Raw genomic sequence first — 18,206 nt, forward strand, 5'->3', positions numbered from 1 at the left:
GTTTTCGTCCAAAGTGCTGGGCGAGTTCATTCGTTTGTTCGGAATGGGATGCCAATAAGTCTTTTCCACCTTTTGCCGGTCAGCGATGACAGAATCGAGGCGTGTACCCTGCAATCTTTCTCAAACAATTTTACAGAAACTATTCAGTAAAAAATTTCATTTTTGCTTTATATGTCAGGTTCATGATGATTTGCCCATCACTTCGTTAATGGTCATTGTTATCATGGTGTGTAAGATACGGCGAGAAATTCAGAAATGTGTGGAATGAAAAATAGAGGTCACTATGATTTTGTGCCTGGTGCACATTACATAATATGTTGTTGTGTATGAAATTTAGCTAACATACTGAATTTTTCTTTCGACTTGGGTAGAGGTATCTATCTCTCACAAATCTCAAAGAAATTGATCGGATGTAGCACACTCATTTGTGATCACGCCACACCAGCGATAAAGCCGCACCATTCCTCATATTTCATAAACGGTTTCAGATACTGAAACGAGACTTTGGCAAATGATAGCACACAAAGAGGAGAGTATATTATCATATTGCTATTATGTAAAACTTCATTATCTGCCGTGTTATTCCAATAACTAATGATTGTTTCGGTGAAAGAATGTAATTTTTAAGGGCCATCAATAGCTGGTGAAACGAGAAATGCTATGGTTTTTGGATCAACGTATGTGAAGACATTACACTTTTTTGTACTGAAGAAGTACTTTTTCATAAGCTACTTACTTTACCTTTCCTCAGTTTCTCACTTAACAAACCACCGTTTCAGGATTTTCTCGTAACTATGTCCGCACAATATGTTAGTGAGATGAAACAGTGTAAACTCCTCTATGTTTTGGCAAAAAAACAAGTTTTGACATGCAAACAGAGAAATGTGTAGGTTTGACCCTGAATTCGCCACTCATGACACTTCACTGAAAGTTACAAATGGTTAACAAGCCAGATAAAAATAAATGATTGCATTTTCAGCAAAATTATTTTTTATGAAAGCAGAGATTACCGTGAATCTTTTTGAATGGTCACAGTGCAAGTGTGAGCGAGGAGGGATCGCACTTAATATTTACAAAAAATGTGAGCATAGGCTTCAGTTTAGAATGGCACTTTCCCCTACAGCACTCAACATTTCCCCTACAGCACTCTTAGCAACCCCCCACCACTGCCACTCTCCCCATACTTCCCCAGCCAACTGTGCATCTACCGGCCATGGCATTTTGCGTGCACTGTAATCAGACTGCTGCAAGATCAGTATGCAGGGAGCTGTAGTAGTTTCCTGAATTCCTCACTTAATACTGATACTTTAAATGTTATTGTACTCTTACAGGAGATTGTTTACATCTTACTTAAAGCATCTTCCACCTCCATTTTTTATTTATTTATTTATTTATTTTCCACTTCCATGACGTAGACTCGTGATCAAACAAGCACGAGCCACAGGTGATGCCAGTCCTCGTATACTTTCGATGTCTGCTAACAGTCATATTGTGGTATGGATCCCACACACTTTGGCTGCATGCTGGGATGGGTTGCACGAGTATTCTGTAAGCAACCTCCTTTGTTGACTGACTGCACTTTCCTTGTACCCTACCAATGAAACAAGCATATGCACTTAGTAATGTTGTGAGAACTGCAAATGATTATTTTAAAGAGACACTATTTCAGCCATTTTTGGACACAAAGCTACCGTATTTACTCGAATTTAAGCCGCACTCGAATCTAAGCCGCACCTGAAAAATGAGACTCGAAATCGAGGAAAAAAAATTTTCCCGAATCAAAGCCGCACCTGAAATGTGATACTCGAAATTCAAGAGGAGAGAGAAGTTTTAGGCCGCACCTCCAAATCGAAACAAATTTGGTCCATTGTAATATGAGACACAATTTAGGTCGAATGAATGACAAGATGTTCTGAATGAGAGTTTAGCTAAGGTTTTTCTCCGTTTGAAAATCTTTTCAGGCGCCTCTTTAGTACATTACATTCTGCACAGAAATTAGAGTCACCTTAGATTTTAAAATCTAATCAATTTCCGTGCTTCATTTCTGACTGTATCACTATTAGGCATAAGAATAATACGAATATAAACATGACACGATACATATATTCTTCCGCGTTTGCTGTTGTGTCACTCTAGTTTTGTACTTTATCGGGCGGGCAGGATTTAAATGAGATAGCAGCAAACACGAAAGAATACATGGCAAAACATTTATATTCGTATTATTCTTATGGTGAAGAGAATACTGCATGTGATTCACATTTCATCATGTTCCTATTAGCAACAATCTCTTCTCACAGGCAGGAAAAACTTCAGAACGTAGAGTTGGCCATATTGACAAACATCCCAAACAGTCTTGCCAGTCGGATTTTCGTAGTATATTGAAATTCTGCTACATTCGAAGATGAACAATACGGAATTTGTATTTATTTTGTTGGGTAATGTATGAAAATGCAGTGGTCGAAACTCGGGGCGGAGAAAAAAAGCTCGTCTTCCACCTTTTTTTTTATTTATTTAGTGACGCAGAGGTTTTGGCGCCAATATTTATATTTGTGCCTACAAAGCATGCCTGTGTAGCGCTACATACATTCGACGGCAGAAGTTAGCTGTGGCGGCACCTACCAACATCTTTCAGAACTTCCTCTTGATTTGCACTCGAGTCTAAGCTGCAGGCGGTTTTTTGGATTACAAAAACCGGAAAAAAAGTGCAGCTTAGATTCGAGTAAATACGGTATCTGGAATCAGAGGCACATGAATCGGGTAATATTATGTGTACTAATTTTTTGAAATAGTTTCTCTGTTTCACCTAATTTATCATTTTCTTTTTTTAGTTAGAATATCAGCGTGAAAACCTAGAAGTGGCATGCATACTACATGATGCAGAAGCAAATAAAAATTGATGAAATATTGCCTTAGAGTGAGTAGGCCTACAAATCACTCTTCAACAGAAATCAGGCAATTAATTTAGGGGGTTATCATATTTGCAAATTGACTGTAGAAATTATTTATTTCACAATTGCGGTTTTGGTCTTTCAGCATTTTCTTGTATTAGGGAAAAAGATTTTCCCTCGACACATGCCTGGATTTAAAGTCTGACAAGTGCTACTTGAAACTGGCCCCAAGGCCAAAATTGCAATAGTGTTATCAAATAAATAATTTTCTACAGTCAACAGTGAATATGTCCTAGTTAAAAAATTCTAAGTGACTGTGAACCCCAACCGTGAGAACTTTATCAAATCTTCATCTCTACAACTATTCTGGTTCAATAATATTCAAAATGAACTGGATGATTTGTTACTACATTCATAACTGTCTGAAAAAGTGCTCTGGACAATTTCTGAACTGTTGTTAAAACTGTTAAAGCACCTGCAGTGTCGACAGACTACAACCAAAGTGTGAATACACAACTCCTCTTCTTTCTCAGTGTCAATAACCACATTCTTCGACACAAACAAACCACTATTACTCTCTTCAGATAATGCATACATACACACAGTCTTAGTTCAACGTCTGCACACATTCTCCAGCTCACACCCACAAGAGCTCGCAATATATTAGTGCACTTTTTGCAGTTAGTGAAAGCTTCTGTAATGTGTTTCCTTCACCAAAGTTTGTGGTCAATATGGAGTCTAAGATACATTACTACTGTCTTGAACGGCAGTTTGTACGGTCTGAGCTTCAGCATCTCTTGTGGGAGAGAAGCCATATCTGGTGAAGACTCACTAAGTGGTATACATTCTTTGCCATATAAGTGTATAGTCAAGACATAGCTTGATCCATCTTCTGCAGACCACACGGAAGGGTGTCACTGAGTGAATATACGTCCAATTCATCAGCATTCAGTAAAACTGTTACATTCTGGGGCAAACTGATGTGAAGGTCCAACATAAATACAGCGAACAGCAGGGAAGTGGTAACTGATCCCTGGGGTAGCCGTACACTTTTCATCCTTGGCCCTGCAACACCATTTCCACTGCTTACCACAAACAATCAATGGAAAACCAGTGGATAAGTTGCTTTTGTAGCTACCAAGAATATTCTGCCTCCACAGTTTGGCAGCCAGTACCTTTAGGTGACATTACCACAAGTTACATGGAACATTTGAGCATTTATTCTATGGAAATAATGTGAAACGGGTCAGTTTGCACAATAGTATAGGTGATTAGTGTTAACATTATTGAACATTTTATATTTTATTCCTACTCCTCCAGCTAAACTTAAAAACTAGGCTTTTCCACAAAATATTTTCCACAGAATAGAAGGAGTTGTTGATGAAAAATGATTTTAGGTTACCGTATTTACTCGAATCTAAGCCGCACTCGAATCTAAGCCGCACCTGAAAAATGAGACTCAAAATCAAGGAAAAAAAATTTTCCCGAATCTAAGCCGCACCTGAAATATGAGACTCGAAATTCAAGGGGGGAATAAAGTTTTAGGCCGCACCTCCAAATCGAAACAAAGTTGGTCCATTGCAATATGAGACACAATTTAGGTCGAATGAATGACGATACAGCTACAGTAGTTTGGTTCGCGTAGTAAGCTTAGCAGTTAGGCTTTACCAGGTAGCCATTGCTATGCGTCAGGCGCTCCGTCCATATTTATACGGGTACCCTTCCTTTTTCACGTGCTTCGTCTGGTTTGGATCGATTGCTTATTTTTCTTTGATCTGATAAGTGCCGTTCTCTTTGTTATAGGTGTTTACGTCACTCTAAGCTGAAAATGCATTACTGTACTGTGTCATGCACTGTTTGTCGCATTCTGATAATCAGTGTTTACGGCCTGTCACCGCTCGCGGTGTGGCTTGCTTTTGTGCGCACTACCGCCGCTTACAATTAAAAAAAGAAAAAGAGAGGAATCGTCTCATTAGCGAAACAATGGCAAGAGACTGCTATTTGTTGTTACTAACACTGCTGCTTTCTTTGACGATCAACAAGAACCAAATAATAGACTGCGTATGATAGAAGATGTTCTGAACGAGAGTTTAGCGAAAATTTTTCTCTGTTTGAAAATCTTTGCAGACGTCTTTAGTACATAACATTCTGCACAGAAATTAGTCATCTTAGATTTAAAAATCTATTCAATTGACGTGCTTCATTTCTGACTGTATCACTATTAGGCATAAGAATAATACGAATATAAACATGAAATGATATGTATATTCTTCGGCGTTTGCTGTTGTCTCACTCTAGTTTCGTAGTTTATTAAGCAGACAGGATTTAAATGAGATACCAGCAAACACGGAAGAATACATGGCAAAATGTTTATATACGTATTATTCTTATGGTGAAGAGAATACTGCATGTGATTCACAATTCTCATAGGTAGAAAAAATTCAGAACGTAGAATTGGCCATATTGACAAACATCCCAAACAGTCTTGCCAGTCGGATTTTCGTAGTACAGTACATTGAAATGTTGCTACATTTGAAGACGAACAATAGGGAATTTGTATTTACTTCGTTGGATAATGTATGAAAATGCAGTGGTCGAAACTCGGGGCGGAGAATAAATTTCGTATTCCACCTTTTTTTTATTTATTTACTGACGCAGAGGTTTTGGCTCCAGTATTTATCTTTGTGCCAGAAAAGCATGCATGTGAATCGCTACATATATTTGACGGCAGAAGTTAGTTGTGGCGGCACCTACCAACATTTTTCAGAACTTCCGCTTACTTTGCACTCGATTCTAAGCCGCAGGTGGTTTTTTGGATTACAAAAACCGGAAAAAAAGTGCAGCTTAGATTCGAGTAAATACGGTAGATTTAACACTTGCTTCTCTGCAACTTTATGTTATTGAGCACATGTTCAAAAATTTATGTTACTGAATATCTAACTCCTTTCTGCGCCACTGACAGCTTCAATAGTGGCCAATGTATGTTTCAATGATTCAATATGTATTGGAGCTGGCTAAGGTAAAAAAAAATTCTTTGTCATAAACTCTTTATGGCAGACTTATTCACCATGCCATGCAAAGAATCGAGTCCAAATGCAGGTCTGATTCAAGGAAGGCAATAAGCTAAAAGTTGCGTCATCTCCTGTGCTGCTGAAAACATATACTGTATACAAACAAAACAAAGTTGCAGCAACAGTTTTTCGGAAACATTTTTCTTGTAGCACAAACAATAAAACACCTCATATTATGGAGTCACATGTTTTTTCATTATGCAGTTGTTCTGAAACGATTGCAGGGAAACTATTGTTTAAAAATATTTATTTAAAATTGTAAGTCTCACAGCACATGTTGTGGTGGTTATCATTTTGTTACTGGTCGTGTTTCTTACAATACTTCAAAGTTAAGTAACTCACAGCCCCCTGTTCAAAGCATTTGCAGTGAATTGCGATTGGTAATGTGAGGGAAGCAGAAATTGGCAGTCTGAAACTGTGATATTTCAAAATAGGTCCCTGAACCATTTGTAGAAGAATTTGATAATCTTGTGTATTCATCCACAAGAAGTTTCTGAATTCCATTCAAGATCATCATGCCCACATATTTATGATCTTTTAAAAGCCTAAATCTCTTTCTCTCCAGTGGAGATTTGTTTACCAGCCTTCTATACAATTTGAGTATGTTCAAACAAATAACATCTTTCACCTTCTACAAATGAAGCAAAGCTGAATCACATGCTGTGTTTTACTTCATGCATGAAGAATTCCACAGGTTCTGGATTCGCATGTTTTTTAACTGTGCGGTTGTTCCAAAACAACTGCAATCAACTGGATGTCACTTAGGCGACCTGCATATCCCTAACCAGTTATCCAACCGAGAAAAGGAGTGCCACGGTTTAACGTGGAATTTGAGCCACATTTCATTTCTGGTGAATCTTCACTTTGTTGAGAGGTGAATGCTAGGTTAAGAGACAAAGTGAAAAAAGGTGACCCTGCTTGGTTTCAGTCCTACAACCTTAAATGTTCTAGCCAGACGCTCTACTGCTCGATCACTATGCATTACACACATTTGGTCGGGCTTCCTGCTCTCTCAAGTTATGCCAGCTGCTCACTAGGTGCTAAGGGAATCATTTTCACAATTTAACTTTAATTCATCACAATTCAGACAATTTGTACAAAATATTCATAAATTATATACAGGGCTATTACAAATGATTGAAGCGATTTCATAAATTCACTGTAGCTCCATTCATTGACATATGGTCACGACACACTACAGATACGTAGAAAAACTCATAAAGTTTTGTTCGGCTGAAGCCGCACTTCAGGTTTCTGCCGCCAGAGCGCTCGAGAGCGCAGTGAGACAAAATGGCGACAGGAGCCGAGAAAGCGTATGTCGTGCTTGAAATGCACTCACATCAGTCAGTCATAACAGTACAACGACACTTCAGGACGAAGTTCAACAAAGATCCACCAACTGCTAACTCCATTCGGCGATGGTATGCGCAGTTTAAAGCTTCTGGATGCCTCTGTAAGGGGAAATCAACGGGTCGGCCTGCAGTGAGCGAAGAAACGGATGAACGCGTGCGGGCAAGTTTCACGCATAGCCCGCGGAAGTCGACGAATAAAGCAAGCAGGGAGCTAAACGTACCACAGCCGACGGTTTGGAAAATCTTACGGAAAAGGCTAAAACAGAAGCCTTACCGTTTACAATTGCTACAAGCCCTGACACCCGATGACAAAGTCAAACGCTTTGAATTTTTGGCGCGGTTGCAACAGCTCACGGAAGAGGATGCGTTAAATGCGAAACTTGTTTTCAGTGCTGAAGCAACATTTTTTCTTAATGGTGAAGTGGACAGACACAATGTGCGAATATGGGCGGTAGAGAATCCTCACGCATTCGTGCAGCAAATTCGCAATTCACGAAAAGTTAACGTGTTTTGTGCAATCTCACGGTTTAAAGTTTACGGCCCCTTTTTCTTCTGCGAAAAAAACGTTACAGGACACGTGTATCTGGACATGCTGGAAAATTGGCTCATGCCACAACTGGAGACCGACAGCGCTGACTTCATCTTTCAACAGGATGGTGCTCCACCGCACTTCCATCACGATGTTCGGCATTTCTTAAACAGGAGATTGGAAAACCGATGGATCGGTCGTGGTGGAGATCACGATTAGCAATTCATGCCACGGCCTCCACGCTCTCCCGACTTAACCCCATGCGAGTTCTTTCTGTGGTGTTATGTGAAAGATTCAGTGTTTAAACCTCACCTACCAAAAAACGTGCCAGAACTGCGAGCTCGCATCAACGATGCTTTCGAACTCATTGTTGTGGACATGCTGCGCCGAGTGTGGGAGGAACTCGATTATCGGCTCGATGTCTGCCGAATCACTAAAGGGGCACATATCGAACATTTGTGAATGCGTAAAAAAACTTTATGAGTGTTTGTATGTGTGTGCAAAGCATTGTGAAAATATCTTAAATAATAAAGTTATTGTAGAGCTGCGAAATCGCTTCAATCATTTGTAATAACCCTGTACAAAAACTTTCATCGCGAATCTGTGCATCCTACAGCAGTTTCTGAGACTAGCCTGGCCATACAGACGGTCACAGAGAGAGATGAAAGGGAGAGTGGGAAGGGGGGCGGGGGAGAGAGAGAGAGAGAGAGAGAGATATGCAAAATTATAACATATTCTATGTGACACCTTTAAAATATAAAGTTAGAAGCACAAATGGCCCACCAGACATTGAGGTTCTTTAGAACGTTGGTCGAGCCCCCAATCCACACAAAAGGCTACGTACAATTGTGCCACTACCTCAGACTCTACGGCACAGTAAGACGGCAACGACGGTTCCGGCCGCACTCACCTTGACGACTTTGGGGTCAGTGAAGACATCATTGAGGCACTGCAGGTCAGAGCGCAGGGAGAGAGTGTCGACGATGTAGTCCGTGTCGCGCGTCGACAGTTGCATCAGGCATGTCAGGCCCTGGTAGCTGCGATACGAGTGGTGCTGTGGGTAGGTCAGAGAGAAAGATATTAAATCACAGCTTGTTAATGTTTCAAACTGGTGCAGAGATTGTCAACTTGCTTTAACGTTAAGAAATGTAAATCTGTACACTGTTAAAAATGAAAAATATATCACCCAATCACTATAATATTACACAGCTGGAATCCGTCAACTCTTACACATATCTGCGTGTATCAACACATGGGGATATGAAATGGAATATTAACATATGCTCAGAAGTACAGAAAGCAGGTGGCAAACCTGGTTTCAGCAGCAGAATACTAGGAAATGCAGCCAGTCTGCTTACTAAACACTCGTGGCACCCATTCTATAATACTGTTCAAACGTGTGGGACCCATACCAAATAGGATGTATACAGAGAATAGCAGATTGAAACTGTATGCCAGACTGGGACTGGGCCTCCGACTCGGAACCTTTGCCTTTCGCGAGCCGTGAGTCGTGCTCCGGTAGCTCAGTCGGCAGAGCATTTTCCGGCAAAAGGCAAAAGTACCGAGTTCGAGTCAGCCCGGCAGACAGTTTTAATCTGCCAGGGAGCTTCATATCAGAGCACACTGTGCTGTAGAGTGAGGATTTCATGGTCATACATTTTTTTGACCCATGGGAGAGTGTCACAGAAATACTGAAGAAACTTAACTGGTAGTCACTTCAACACAGTTGCAAGCTGTAGCAGAAAAATTTAGTTACTACAAAGTTTCAAGAAGTGGCTTTAATAGACAAATCTAGGACAATACTATAGACCTCGACGTTATCACTCCTATAGGGACTGTGAGGACTACAGTAGACTAATTATAGCACACAGAGAGGTAATAAAGCTGTAATTATTCTTGCTCTTCAGACGTGAAAGGAGCAGGAAGAATCCCTAATTAGCAGTGCAATGTGAAGAGCACTGTGGTGTACAAAGCCTAATACACTTATGAACCCTCTGATACCTGTGAGTATCAATAATTTCACATGTAAGACAATATTACCATTCACACTATTTGTACATAAATGTCATATTTTATTTGAGGGACATTTCATAAATAGTTCTCACATTTGTTTAAAATCTCTTTACATTCCTTCAATACAGTTTCCCTGCTTCTTATGACTGGATCCCAACACCTCAGAAGCTCTATTATTCCATTCAGGACACCGCTTCTGTTCATCTGTGGAATGGTTTGAATGATAATGACATCCATGCATATATGTTTTTAACTTTGTGAACAAGTTGAAGTCTGGTGGACTCACGTCTGGGCTGTACGGCAAATGCTGCAGCGCTTCCAATCCGTATTCGCGCGGTGCTTGCACTGTGCCATTGCTGATATGTGGGCAGACGTTGTCACTGAAAATGAGTGGCCCAGCCTCAAGCAATTGAAGTCAGGTTTCGTGCATTTTTCTGTGCAAGTTTTACACGAATTTATGATAATACACCACTGTCTCACTTCTTTCACTCTATCGGTCATGATGATTTCTTGGTGATCATGAGCAAAAAAATCATCATTTGCTTGAATTTCAATTGAGAACGTCGAAATTTTTTTGGAGAGGAAAATCTGAAGCTCTCTGCTCATTGAACTGTGATTTCAACTCCAGTTCAAGTCTCTAATCCATGTTTCATCAATAGTGACAATTCGACACAAGAATCACTGACCTTCACAGTCAAATCATTGTTTGAACAAGGTTGCAGTGTGCAGGTAGTTCCGCTTCTCTTTAGCAGTTAGACAGTGCGCGGCCCATCTTGCAGAAATTTTTCTTTTCTTCAAATCATCTGTCAGGATATGAGATACTGCTGTTGGGGAGAATTCCCATGGCTTGAGAGAGTTCCTCAAAAGTTGCTTTCTGATCTTCTTCAAGAGCATCTGCCCCAAGTTTCACACTCAATTCATCTGTTGACATTTATGGCCTTCTGGGTCTCAGGTCATCATCTATGCTCATAAGAGGCTTCACAAAAATGATTTCTCCTAATATGAAACTATACTATAGTTTACTGTAAACTCAGCCACAAACTTCACATGATACATTGTCAATGTCTGTTGGGTTTTGCTGCATAAATTTTCGATCTTGATCTTTGGTCTTCAACAGCTACAGTACCCGAGACCGCTGTACGGTCCATTTCTACCTCTCGCCAATTTTATGGTAGATACACAGTTCAAAAACAAAAAATCATGCTACGTCCTCAAGCAACCAACTACATCAGACAAAATGTTCATTATATATACCAAGATGGTATCTGTTCTTTTGGACATGTCCGAAGGCTTACCAGCCACTTGACCATCTTCTTCTTCTGTGCCCGAACTCTTACAGGAATCGGCAATGCGGCGCGAGTAACGAGTATAATGGGCGGGGGCACTACGAATGTAGTGTGGGACAATATGCTGAGAATGTGGGTTTCGCGAGAGGCATGCCAGAGATAAATCCCTGCAGTCGCGCTATCCTGTGTGTCCTTGGTGGCTCAGATGGATAGAGCGTCTGCCATGTAAGCAGGAGACCCCGGGTTCGAGTCCCGGTTGGGGCACCCATTTTCATCTGTCCCCACTGACGTATGTCAACGCCTGTAAGCAGCTAAGGGTGTTCATTTCATTGAAAAATTTTCATTGTTGTTGCATCAAACGATCCAATTAAAATTATTTTTTTATAAACATTTTAAATTACAAAATATTTGCACATTTACAATTTCTATTATTAATTACACAATCCTGAACTGTTTAATATGTTTACTTCTCGATTCATTTATGAGCAATTACTTTAATATGACACCTAAAGTACAAGTTACATGAGGAGAAAGTTTCTAAAATCTATATATTCAGTTTTCTCACATGCAGACTATTTTTTACAAAAAGCTTACTGTACCTCAAGGTCAATGGCGACTTCGGTGTAGCGGCGCAGGTCCTCGAGCATGATGTGCACATCCTCCGGGCGCTCCACCACGACGAGCGGCGTATCGTCCAGGGGGAGGGGCTGCTGGGGGGCGGGGACGCGCTCCAGCTGCTGGGGCGGCACACGCAGGCGGTCCAGCTCGTACTCGTACGGGTGACAGAACCTGCGGCAAGAGCCACCGCCACCAATTATTGCGTGAAAGCGCTGAATGCCAAAGACTTACAAACTGCCTGCCAAATATGAAACTCTTATAAGAGTCGAGGGGCATGAAAGGGAAGCAGTGGTTGGTAAGGGAGTGAGACAGGGTTTGTAGCCTCTCCCCGATGTTATTCAATCTGTATATTGAGCAAGCAGTAAAGGAAACAAAAGAAAAATTTGGAGTAGGTATTAAAATCCATGCAGAAGAAATAAAAACTTTGTGGTTCGCCGATGACATTTTAATTCAGTCAGAGACAGCAAAGGACTTGGAAGAGCAGTTGAATGGAATGGACAGTGTCTTGAAAGGAGGATAAAAGATGAACATCAACAAAAGCAAAACGCCGATAATGGAATGTAGTCGAATTAAATCGGGTGAAGCTGCGGGAATTAGATTAGGAAATGAGACACTTCAAGTAGTAAACGAGTTCTGCTATTTGGGGTGCAAAATAACTGATGATGGTCGAAGTAGAGAGGATATAAAATGTAGACTGGCAATGGCAAGGAAAACGTTTCTGAAGAAGAGAAATTTGTTAACATCGAGTATAGATTTAAATGTCAGGAAGTCATTTCTGAAAGTATTTGTATGGAGTGTAGCCATGTATGGAAGTGAAACGTGGACAATAACTAGTTTGGACAAGAAGAGAATAGAAGCTTTCGAAATGTGGTGCTACAGAAGAATGCTGAAGATTAGATGGGTAGATCACATAACTAATGAGGAAGTATTGAATAGGATTGGGGAGAAGAGAAGTTTGTGGCACAACTTGACTAGAAGAAGGGATCGGTTGGTAGGACACGTTCTAAGGCAAGGGATCACCAGTTTAGCATTGGAGGGCAGCGTGGAGGGTAAAAGTCGTAGAGGGAGACCAAGAGATGAATACACTAAGCAGATTCAGAAGGATGTAGGCTGCAGTACGTACTGGGAGATGAAGAAGCTTGCACAGGATAGGGTAGCATGGAGAGCTGTATCAAACCAGTCTCTGCACTGAAGACCACAACAACAACAGACAACAACAGATATGAAACTATGTGTGGGGTCGGAACTCCGACCCCAAACCTCACCTCTTACCGACCGACATGATCCATCTGACCTGCCTACAGAGCAGTACCTCGCCTCCTACTTTCCAAACCTAACAGTAGCTCTCCAGTGTACGTAGCCAGACGAGCACTCCTGGAAGAAAGGATACTCCAGAGAAGTGGCTCTGCCACAGTGTAGGGGACTTGTCTCAGGACGAATCCTCCACTCTGCTGCAGTGCATATCTCAGCAGAGCCGCTGACACCCAGCCTACTGCACCTTGAAGGCTCTGCAAAAGCAGTCGTCAGTGTACTCGATGCTGCCAATGTCTGGTAAGTAGTTGTTTAATATTTGTAACATTTGTGTGTTGTTCTCAGTTAACTTGTGTATCCGTGTGTAACTTTCTTCAGACGTGATAAATAAAGATGGGTTGACTCAAAAGCATAAAAAATTTTGGAACACGTAGCGGCAACACTCGAGATAGGTGGTGCCAAATGAGATATAGAATGTTGCTCACACTATCTTGCCATTTTGTAAACACTAAATGTGGAGCAACAGAATGGCGTGCAGAGTGTCTTTGCGGTAAAAGCCTATAACAAGAATGGAAGTGTAGAGGATGTAAATCGACAATTTTGACGCTGGACGGAACGGTCGTGTTCCCTGAGCACATGCAACTGATGCCTGACCCTGCAATTTTGAAGCAATGTGTTCAGTACTGAAGAAGCAATGTGCAGAGAGAATCCAAACTACTTGTATGGGTCTGTGTGAACTGTGTAACTACAAATCCCACAGCGTTCTGTTCAACGTCAGTTGTATCGCTTGAGAGTTTGATGCGTACTGAAAGTGGATTTAAGGGTGGTAGGACGTCAAACGGGCCGACTTGGAGCAGGAGAGGCACCACAGGACACTTTATTTTCTACTGTCTATATTTTTACAAATAAATTCATAAAACTTTCTGTCATCATGATCAGGAAGGATTCACGATTCACACTCATAGCAGTGGAAGTGCGAAAATGTAACAAAATAAACTTTCTTTGTATATGAAATTTCGTTATTTTTTCACTTACTGTCGGCTGCATTTGTTGCTTTAGGTACAATAAGAATAAGAAAAAAAAAACTGTTAAGTTACATTGCAATAACCACTGTGTAATCCTTTCTGACAATGTGGACATCATCATTCATGGCAGGAGGTGTTGACCAAAATAAAATGCAAGACAAGTACTTTTGTAATTATGAAAACAGCAATTTTCTAAAAGGGAGTTATGCAAGGGGCTAATTGACTCTTCCTGTCACTCTAGATGTACTTCATGATATTTCCACAAAATCTTGAAAATTAAGCAAATTGCAGTACACTAAAATCTTGTTAATCTGGCCCTCAGCAAACCAGTCCACATCCAGCTTCTGGTCACTTGAGCAGAAATGACCAACACAATGGCAACAATGCATTATCAAGACAGCAATGCTATACATATTTGAAATTGTGAGTTTCTTTATAGCTCAGTAGAACAGTTAAGCTTCGGAACCAGTATTGAGCAACAGAGATGAGCCAGTAAATTCAGAACTGTCAAATGCTGACACTCTGTACACTGAGATGTCCCACAAGCTCCCAGGAGGAGGAGAAATTGATGAAGGTGTTAGTAAGTGGCTGGACCAGGAAATCGGTGATATAGACCAAACTTTAACAGATGAAGAAGTAATCAGAAGTGTACATGAAAGTAATGAAGAAGGGGACATAGAGCTGCAAACATCTTCCTGAAGTACATTACGCAACAACCAGATAAATCCAGCACCGATGGAATGTTCGTAAAGACGCTTCAGAATAAAGTTCACCACCAGAGCACGCATCATTGTGAGAACTAAAAATTCAAGACATGTTTCACAGTCAGTGGCACTGCTGTACACATACATGCTTGAGGATTAAGTTTTCTATGAATATGCACTGTGTTTGGATTTGATTATAGTCCCTGTGTGTTTAAACTAAATTTCAGACACACTCAATAATACAGCGCTTTTGCTAATCTGGCATCCAGGCAAGGAATGGCCATTTAGTGAGAGCCCTGTTTACTTTAATGTCAAAAGTAGAAGAAATGAGAAAAGGTCACAAAATTTGGTGGAAATACGTTAAAAACTGAATTCATTACTGCAGAAGTAAAAGCTGAAATGTCTATTTCACCATTTTCACTATTCTAGTGTTAAATGTGCGTATAGGAAGAACCAACAATTTACCCACATTACAGTTAGCCCTTCAGCTTTGTAATTTTATATTTTTCTCTAGCAAGTGATAAATGCAGAAACTGGAACAGAGACATCAGCTTGGCAAGAAAAATATGCCAGAAGATTTACTGAATGTGTGGTGGACTTTTATTGAGACAAAAGTGTTTAGAAAACACATTAATTAATTTTCTTTGGGGGAAAACAACTAGTATCACGTACAATATGAAGAAATGGGAAAATGTAAATGTTACTGAAGAATGAAAATCTCTCTCTCTCTCTCTCTCTCTCTCTCTCTCTCTCTCACACACACACACACACACACACACACACACACACACACAGATATATATAATAGAGGGAAACATTCCACGTGGGAAAAATATATCTAAAAACAAATATGATGTGACTTACCAAACAAAAGCGTTGGCAGGTAGATAGACACACAAACAAACACACAAAATTCAAGCTTTCACAACCAACGGTTGCTTCATCAGGAAAGAGGAAAGGAGAGGGAAAGACGAAAGGATGTGGGTTTTAAGGGAGAGGGTAAGGAGTCATTCCAATCCCGGAAGCGGAAAGACTTACCTTAGGGGGGGAAAAAAGGACAGTTATACACTCGCACACACACACATATCCATCCTCACATACACAGACAACAGATGGATAGTGTGTGTGTGTGTGTGTGTGTGTGTGTGTGTGTGTGCGCGCGCGCGCGAGTGTATACCTGTCCTTTTTTCCCCCAAGGTAAGTCTTTCCTTCCGCTCCCAGGATTGGAATGACTCCTTACCCTCTCCCTCAAAACCCACATCCTTTCGTCTTTCCCTCTCCTTCCCTCTTTCGTGATGAAGCAACCGTTGGTTGCGAAAGCTTGAATTTTGTGTGTGTGTTTGTGTTTGTTAGTGTCTCTATCAACATACCAACACTTTCGTTTGGTAAGTTATATCATCTTTGTTTTTAGATATATTTTTCCCACTTGGAATGTTTCCCTATATATAAGAGAGACAGAGTGGTCCCTACCGCACTCACCTCTCACCCTCGTCGGTGACCTCCAGCGTGATGGCGAGCGGCGTTATCGCATTCGGCTTGTATTTGAGGATCGGCTGAAACGGGCCGGGTGAGTTGTCCACCTTGTCCTTGAACTTGGCCTGCGGCCGCTCGATGTTGCGCGCAGTGAGCAGACGGACCGTCTGCCCGGAGCCCACCACTGTAGCCACTGGGCTGGCCTGCAATCGAGAGAGGAGACAGAGCGTGAGAGTGGACAGGGGTGGCGCAAGCACCGCAGCACACGACACGGATAGCACACACCTCTCATTATCTCTCTCTGTCGAACAACGGTCGAGATACATCCGGCACGGAATAATAACAGCCGACCCGTATTTTTCGACAGGAATGAATCTGCCACTGTGGTACTCGATCGACGGGAGTATGTAAGTGAAGGTCTGCACCAGCTGTCTGACACCTCTACATAAAGCATCTGCCATCGGGATCCCATCCCAGTGATTCAAACTGACCTACAGTCCCTCCTTAAAACTTCAGGCCCTTCACAAGGACTAACACCTCAGTTTATAGAACTTCTTACACCACACACCTCCACCTTTTACCTTCTTCCTAAGATCCACAATTCCAATCGTCCTGGCCGTCCCACAGCTTCTGCCTTAAAGCACTCACCAAATGTATGTCTGCCTTAGTTGATCAACACCTGTAACCCATAGTACAAAGACATCCTTCTTATATTAAAGGCACCAATCATTTTCTACATCCTCTGAAATCTGTGTCAGTCACACTCCCACCACACACCTTGCTTGTCACCATCTCCTCCTACACCAGTATCCTCCGCATACATGGTAAGTGTGCAGCTGAACATTTCCTCAATCAGTGCCCACCTGATTTCAAATGACATCCTTGCTACTCACCTTACTCAACTTTATACTTACCAACAACTACTTCACCTCTGAGGAGCAGACATACAAACAGATCAGAGGGTACGGCCATGGGAACCAGAATGGCTCTTTCCTATGCAAATCTTTTCGTGGGTCACTTGGAGAGGGCTTTCCTGGGATCTGTAAGCCTTCAGCCCCTGGTTTGGTTTAGATATATTGATGACATCTTTGCTGTACAGATTCATGGTGAGGCTGACCTGCTAAAATTCCTGTAATCTCTAAATACCTTCTCCCAATTAAATTTCACATGGTCTTAAATCACATGACACTTTCCTTGATGTTGATCTCACCGAATGCCAGTTACACACTTCTGTCCACATTATACCTACTAACAAACAACAGAACTTACATTTTGACTGATGCCATCTTTTCCGTGTCAAACGTTCCCTCCCGTACAGCCCCGGCATTCGAGACAAACACATCTTGTTCAGATGCACACTCTTCACAGCAGTTTACCACTATTCTCACCTGGGCCTTCACTGGACATAATTACCCCATCAGCCTAGTTCAAAAGCAGATTTGCTGGGCCATCACATCCAATCTTGGTGCTGATGATCCCTCCAACAAAGAACTTAAAGAGTACACCACTTGTCACTCAGTATTATCCTGGTCTCAAATGTATTAGTCAGCTACTTCGACAAGGCCGTAGCTTCCTAACATCATGCCCTGAAATGTGATCCATTCTATTTGTCTGAGATTTTGCCCACCGCACCTAGAATAGCTTTCTGTCGCCCTACCAATCTCCGCAATACCCTTGTCAGACTGTAATGGATCTGGGCGATTTGTTATTTTTTACCGGATTTGTCGATACCAAATTGTAAATGTTTTCTTTTTTTTTTGTCAGAATTTGTTTATTGTAATTTGCCTTATTATATGCTAATTTACTTATATTTTTGAGAGTGAAAGCATATTGATTACTATTAGTAAATGTGTCGAAGAATAGCAAAGAGACTGATTACAAGTGGAAGCTTGTGTGTTGTGTAAAATGTCTTTGAAGCTGGAGTCGTCTTTGACTATAGTCAGTCGGCAGTTAACTCTCGGTGTGTGTTGACGGTAGAACAATGTGCAGGTCGCCG

General features: G+C 41.2%; 1 protein-coding gene and 1 non-coding gene across 3 annotated transcripts in view; one reads left to right on the forward strand and one right to left on the reverse strand.

Moving 5' to 3' along the window:
- Positions 1 to 18,206, reverse strand: part of LOC126108470 (exosome component 10) — a 219,304-nt gene that overhangs the window by 122,728 nt on the left and 78,370 nt on the right. For both annotated transcript variants that reach the window (XM_049913717.1, XM_049913716.1), the window contains exons 5-7: positions 16,217 to 16,413; positions 11,739 to 11,928; positions 8,751 to 8,894 (exon numbers count right to left, since the gene is read on the reverse strand). In XM_049913717.1, coding sequence (XP_049769674.1) covers positions 8,751 to 8,894; positions 11,739 to 11,928; positions 16,217 to 16,413 — 531 coding nt within the window. The remainder of the gene's footprint in view (positions 1 to 8,750; positions 8,895 to 11,738; positions 11,929 to 16,216; positions 16,414 to 18,206) is intronic.
- On the forward strand, positions 11,330 to 11,403 carry Trnat-ugu (transfer RNA threonine (anticodon UGU)). The gene has a single exon. It is a non-coding gene; the product is annotated as a tRNA-Thr (tRNA).

Source organism: Schistocerca cancellata, chromosome 11, assembly GCF_023864275.1.
Source record: "Schistocerca cancellata isolate TAMUIC-IGC-003103 chromosome 11, iqSchCanc2.1, whole genome shotgun sequence".
NCBI classification, from domain to species: domain Eukaryota; kingdom Metazoa; phylum Arthropoda; class Insecta; order Orthoptera; family Acrididae; genus Schistocerca; species Schistocerca cancellata.